The sequence below is a fragment of the Tupaia chinensis genome, unplaced genomic scaffold (genome assembly GCF_000334495.1).
Source record: "Tupaia chinensis unplaced genomic scaffold, TupChi_1.0 Scaffold000627_1, whole genome shotgun sequence".
NCBI lineage: Eukaryota > Metazoa > Chordata > Mammalia > Scandentia > Tupaiidae > Tupaia > Tupaia belangeri.
In genome coordinates this window covers 3,381,580-3,387,579 of record NW_006160147.1, presented here as the reverse complement: position 1 = coordinate 3,387,579, position 6,000 = coordinate 3,381,580, and the positions used below count along the sequence as shown (strand labels likewise).

General features: G+C 51.5%; 1 protein-coding gene across 16 annotated transcripts in view; it reads right to left on the bottom strand.

Moving 5' to 3' along the window:
- The window catches only part of NFASC (neurofascin), a 237,611-nt gene that overhangs the window by 16,442 nt on the left and 215,169 nt on the right, over positions 1 to 6,000 (bottom strand). For 8 of the 16 annotated variants that reach the window (XM_006159237.3, XM_027776051.1, XM_027776053.1 and 5 more), the window contains 2 exons: positions 2,779 to 2,895; positions 1,061 to 1,213 (listed from right to left, as the gene is read on the bottom strand). The exons of the other annotated variants lie outside the window; for them this stretch is intronic. In XM_006159237.3, coding sequence (XP_006159299.1) covers positions 1,061 to 1,213; positions 2,779 to 2,895 — 270 coding nt within the window. The remainder of the gene's footprint in view (positions 1 to 1,060; positions 1,214 to 2,778; positions 2,896 to 6,000) is intronic. 16 annotated transcript variants of the gene reach the window in all.

Here is a 6,000-nt window from a genome sequence, read left to right as displayed (position 1 = left end):
TACAGATGGGCGGTGACTCCCAACACGCAAACTACCAGACTCGGCTTCACCTGGCCAGGCGCACTGAGAGTAATGAATATGTACGCAGCAATCAGAGCTCATGTAAATTACCGCAGTCCCTACCCCTATCCTGTGTGTCTTATATCCTGCATCTGGTGAGGACAAGCCTAGGGTGGGGGGCTGAGCCTGTCTCTATTAATCTCTTTTCCCCATCCTCACTCTTAGCCCCAGGGCTCTGCATACAGGAAAGGTGGCCAGTTTTAAAGCTATACACAACACACACAACCCCCAAACTGTCAGATAACCCTACCAGCCAAGGGATTTCTCAAGCTTGTACCCTCTACTGAGCTCCCATCGGCCTGTTCATTCGGCACAATGAAGCTGCTTCATCCACAGGTAAAACCCCTAGAAAACCAGAATGGTTCTAGTCCCAGAGTGCTTCCCTCTCTCAGCATGACGGAAAGTCACCTACTTTTAAGAAAAGCTTGGGACAAAAATGGAATCAAAACAAAGGCCCAACAAGTCATGTCACCCACTTTGGAATTTCTGGAACTGACACAGCACGAGGCAATAGCATGCACATTGACCATTGGTTTGGGACTTGTGGAGATTTCTGGATCAAGACCTGGGATGGCCCTGCTCCTAAACCCACAGGGAGGAAGTGAGCCCCGTCCTCTGGGGCAGGATTCACTGCTCTCCAGCAACCCTGGCCCTGCGCGCGGTAGCCACGTTTGCACAGACGCCGGGCCCTTCTGTTTCAGGCATCGCTGGGGCCAGGCGTTCTCTGTCCTCATTATACAATCTTTGTTTCCGACGGAAGCCCACTCAGTCCACAGAGCCAGAGCCGAGGATTCCTCTCCACAGTGCATGCACATCCGGCCCCTCCTGGCTTCCTGAGAGCCCTAGACTGACGCCTGATAAGAGCTGAGACACACCATGCAAGGTGGGGAATGGGTGGGGATGAGTCTTCTTTCCAAGGAAAAGAGGCAGGCAGGCAGCTGAGGATGAGGATGAAATGCCCCATGCTTGCAGGGGATGGCCAGGCCAGATCCCCTCTCACCTGTACTGGTCATAAAGGTGATGACGGTACTGCTGATGCCCTCGTTGTCCCGGGAATAAACCCGCAACGTGTATGTCATCCCGGGATAGAGGTCTGTCAGCTGTATGGGCTGGGCCTGGGCCTTAACAGGGATAGTTTTTTTCGTATGGTTGCCTGGGGAACAGAAACCTCAGTCAGCCTAGAGCCAGGTACCAGGAAGTGGAGAGAATGCCTAGGTTCCTGGTCACCGGTCAGATGGAGGAAGGGGGAGGTAGGGGCCAGGGACCACGGGTCCAGTCCGCCGCACAGACCTAGATAGCAGGCAGCCTCCCAGCCTCTCCATGCAATGCTAGTTCTCTCAAACGATGGCCCGCAGCCAAGGACACGGTGCCCTCTCCTGAAATTCTCTTTCCCCTCCACAGTGTCAGCACTGAACACGTTATGACCTACTTCCTTACACTCTCAGCATGTCAGCTTACGCTCTATTGCCCTGGAATGGTTAATTTCCCACGTGGGATTGGCTCGCCAGGGCCCGAGCGCCAGGAGGCCTCCCTCGTGGAAATGGCAATGAGACAGGACTCCCCTGGGCTCTCACACCTGGTCTCACCTGTCACCTCTCGCCATGTGGCAAATTCACGCTTCAGGAAGAGGGTGTGCCCATGTGACTGGGCTGTAAGGTGAGTGGTTGCAGCAGGAAGCTGAAAAAGTTTGGGCCAAACTAGGGACTCTTAGGTTCTAATTCTATGAATGTGGATTACCCCTCCATTACAGAACTAAGGGCTAGCTCTGCTCTTCCTAGGAGAGCTCCAGAAAGGTTCGCCTAGGTGGCCTTTCAGGTGGGATAGTTGGCTGCATTGCTCAGAGCACATGCCAAAGAAGCCAAGATGACAGGCTGGACCCTGCAGGACCAGAGCCCTTCAGTCAGAAAAGGCAGACATTCTAATCACACTCAACAACCTAGTCAAACTGTACCCTTGGTCCCAGGACCCAGTAAAGAGTGAATAGCTCAGTTTAAGCCACTGCAGAGACAAGTATTAGGTCGTTGGAAAAGTCGGGATGTATTTTTCTATGCAAAAATGTGTCATGGGGGACCAGCAGGTGGTGTGATGGTTAAGGTGCTAGGTACTCCCACATGGCGGACCATGGTTCAAGTCCTGGAAATAGTGGTTTGTGTTCTCGCTTTCTCTATCTGTGTGCCTTTCTCTGGCCAAATTAAAATAAATGAATGAATGAATAAAATAAATAATTTTTAAAAATGCAACATGACTTTTCCAATGACCCAGATAGCGCTAGAATGTCTCTGCTGATGGTCTGCTGGCCTTCCCTCTGCGAGCAAAGCACACGGTAGCCCAGGTCTATGGACTGGGCCAGCTGTCTTGTGAGACATCAGAGATATGGAGCCTGAGTTAGGAGGTCAATGCAGAGGTTAGAGTCGGCTCGTTTGGGGGCTATTCAGAACCTTCATCCTGTGCAGGAAATGGCTACCAGTCCCCTTACCCAGGTCCTCTGCAGCAAATGCCACCCTAGGCCTTTGCTAATGGTCTCAGAAGCCCCCTTCCTTTTTGAACTTGCTCCTCCCACCTCTCTGCTGTTTGAGCACCGAGCAACTTCATTAAGCCGTCATTCAGCCAGGCTACCAGACAGGGGCCTGGGGGAGTTCACAGGGTCTCTGTAAGGGCATCTATCACTACCCACTACTGCTGCCAGCGCGCCGTGCCACCCCGCGGAGCAATGCTTACTGTCGATGTACTCAACCACAAAGTCAGTTCCCGGCCCGAAATTGTGCTTCCAGGTGATGTTGGCTGATTTACTGTTGGGGCTTGCCGTGACGTTCCATATGGACTGCTCGTCGGGGGCTGGTTAACAGGTTAGAAGAGGAGTTAGTGATGAAGAGCGAGGCAGCACTGGAGACGTGGAGGGACGCACACAAGCACACACATGCGTACATGTACACACACACAGTCAGCTAGGAAAGGGCAGATCAGAAACGCTGTGCACGAGGCCCAACAGAATCCAAGCTGCAGCCTTGGTGGCCAGGCCAGAGGTCGCCATCCAGTCAGGAGGCCTTGGACATGAGGGAGAGCTGGAGACTGCCTTGGGTCCACTCTGGTGGGGGAAAGCCTGAAAGAGGGCCTCGACCCGAGGCATTTGAGACTGCAGCCTGAGCTTATTTCTTGTTTGGGTCCCCCGTCACAGTCTGGGAAGGGACGAGAAAGAGGCCCCGTGGGCAGGATGCAGACCAAGGGGAGACGTGCGTCTTTCCCTCCAATCGAGAATGTCCCATAGGAAGGAGAGGAGTCCTCTTCAAAGCCAAGCAAGAGCCGCAGTGAGATTTGTGGGAAGGACAGGCGTGGGTGTGGGCACGCCTGAGCTGGAGGGGCAGAAGGAATTCAGACAGGGGCCCTGTTAGTGGCCCCTGCGTGCTCTTGGTCAGGGAGAGCCTACATGATGTATAAAATGGCCTCAACCTGTCTACGGTAACATGGGAGCTGAGCTTGAGGGTCGTAAGCAGAGATAGTATGAACCCATCCTATTCCTTTTCCCTCACGTGCTATGAGACCAAGAGATGACGACTCCTTCCCAACACCCAGCCCTCCATGGTCCAGACAATGTCCCTGTTCTGTGGCCTCTCAGCACCAGGGTCTTTGAGGCTTCATCCATGCAACACAGAGGCCATTAATTATCTAGTTCCTCTGAGCTGGGAGCCACTTATCAAAGCCGTGGCGCTGGTACCGTAGCCTGCGTACTGGAGAACGGCACTCATCTTCAAACATAATCATTTTCCAAGAGTCCCAGCAGTCTGATTACCCCATTTCCCAGCAAAGATTTAATAGTGGAGTACTAGCATGAAGCCATGTATTTCAAAGACTTTACAAGCGTGGCTCCTGTATATTTTATTAGCATGTAAGGGGGCACTGTCACCAACTCACTCGTCAGAAATGCATGACTAGAGAACATTGGAGATGCATTTATTCATTATCTATCTGACATATGACTGAGCCTGCCAGGCTGGGGAAGTGATAAAAGATCTCTTGATTTTCACTTCAAAGAAGTGCCTTCTCTGCTACAACCTTGTCAGGTGTGGGTTGCCCCAGGTGAGTGTAACTCCTGTTAGGTAAGAGGCCAACAAAGAGACGCCTTTGACGGCAACACAGTGTGTCTTCCATGGGAAGGGCAGAAACTGGTCTGCCTGATGTTTCAATTGTAGTGGCAGTTTGGAAAGAATGATTTATTTAATGTTATTTGTTATTGTTATTATTTTTTAATTTGCTGAGAGAAAGAGGGAACATGAGACAGCAAGTCGCAAGGTCCAGGACTCGAGCTGTGGTCAGCTTATGTGGGAGTCCAGCGTCCCAACCACCACGCCACCTCCAGCTCCTATACTGGCTGCTTTAAGACACCCAAATCCCAGCTCCTTGGAATTCCCTGGCTCTTGCTAGTGGAAATGACAGATGATGAATCTTGATTTGGGATTTGAGTTTCTTCCTCCCTGGCTTTGGGCCCTATAAATAGCTAAAATTTGTGTTTAAACAGTTGGCCACCCATGTTGACCTAATCTGGCTGTCTTAAATGAAATGGAGACTGGGCGCTTTAAGAAAAGGTCAGATGATGGGAAGAAAACAAATGATTTAGAGTGGGAGTTGGAAGAAAGCATTGCCGTTATTGAGAGACCAAGCCGAAGACCACTAAGGAACTGGAAAGTTCATGACAGAGAAGGACCACCGCGAAGGTGAGCCATCAATCACTACAAAAACAAAAGGGGTGAGAGGAAGCAGGAATTGATTCACTGACTCCTGGAATGTAAGAATGAAGTACTCCTGGGACCAGCAGTTAGCTTAATGGCTATGTCGCTGGACTCCTATGTAGTCGACCACGGTTTGAGTCCCGGACCCGGTGGCTTAAACTCACGCCGGGCGCGTGTGCGTGCTTGCCTAAGATCCTGAGAGGAGATTGGAGGAGAAGGGATTGCAGCGTGACCATCCCCCTGGAGGCATGATTTCTTGCTTTCTGTCTCTCTCTGTCTTTCTGGCGAGCGCACGTGCCCTATAACAAAAACCTCTCCCCCCCCAAAAGAGAATGAGGTACTCCTTGGAACTAGAAACAGATGAGTTTAGGACAAATAAAAAGGCCTGTTTCATCCTGGAAAAAGGCAGGTGTGGGATCATTCTGTCCTAAGATGGAAGACAGGGTAAAGAGGAAAACTCAGTTTGAGGATGGCAGAACCATTCCTCCACATTAAGGGAAGCAAGGATTTCTGGGGGCGTCCCACATCTAGTTAAGGTCAGGGTCATGGCCGGGTCCCTGGAGTGTCTCAGACGCAGTTAGACCTGGAGTGTGAGTCCATGGGCTAGTACTATGTGGTAGGAAGGTAGCCCTTTCCAGAAGGCAGGCAGTTATTGCTGGGCACAGGCCCCATTCTCTGTTCCTTCATGCACCTCTACTGTGAAGTCAAAGTACTTAGGACCCTGAGCCCCACTTTAATAAGAAACGCCTCCGTGTGGCCCCCAAAGAACGCCCATCACCAAATTGCTGGTGGCAGCTTGTAAGACCCTAGCAGGTTCCTCCTGAGCCAATGTCTCCTGAAGTGCATGTTCTTTAAATTCCAGATGTTGCACCTTGAAAGCAGCCCAGCGCTCTCAAGGTCCAAGGTGCATCACCTGTCTCCCCTTACAGCTCACTGAGCACCATGTAACTGAGTGTTAAGAATACTCACATGGACATTAAGCCTCCATCCTCATTCAGTGAAGCTTCCAAGGTGGAGGGACATGCCTGGGAAGCAGGCAGTGAAGAGTGGGGCTAGGATTCCACAACTGCTGGAGGAGAGTCTGGGACTTCCTGCAAGCAGACCTGTGGCTGTGGACACAGGAAGCTAGAGACCCTCCCCTCTGGAGTCCTAAGACTGTGTGATGCTCAGTGCTTAGAAGGAAGGACTCCCAGGGGTCTTTTCCTGCTTGGATAAT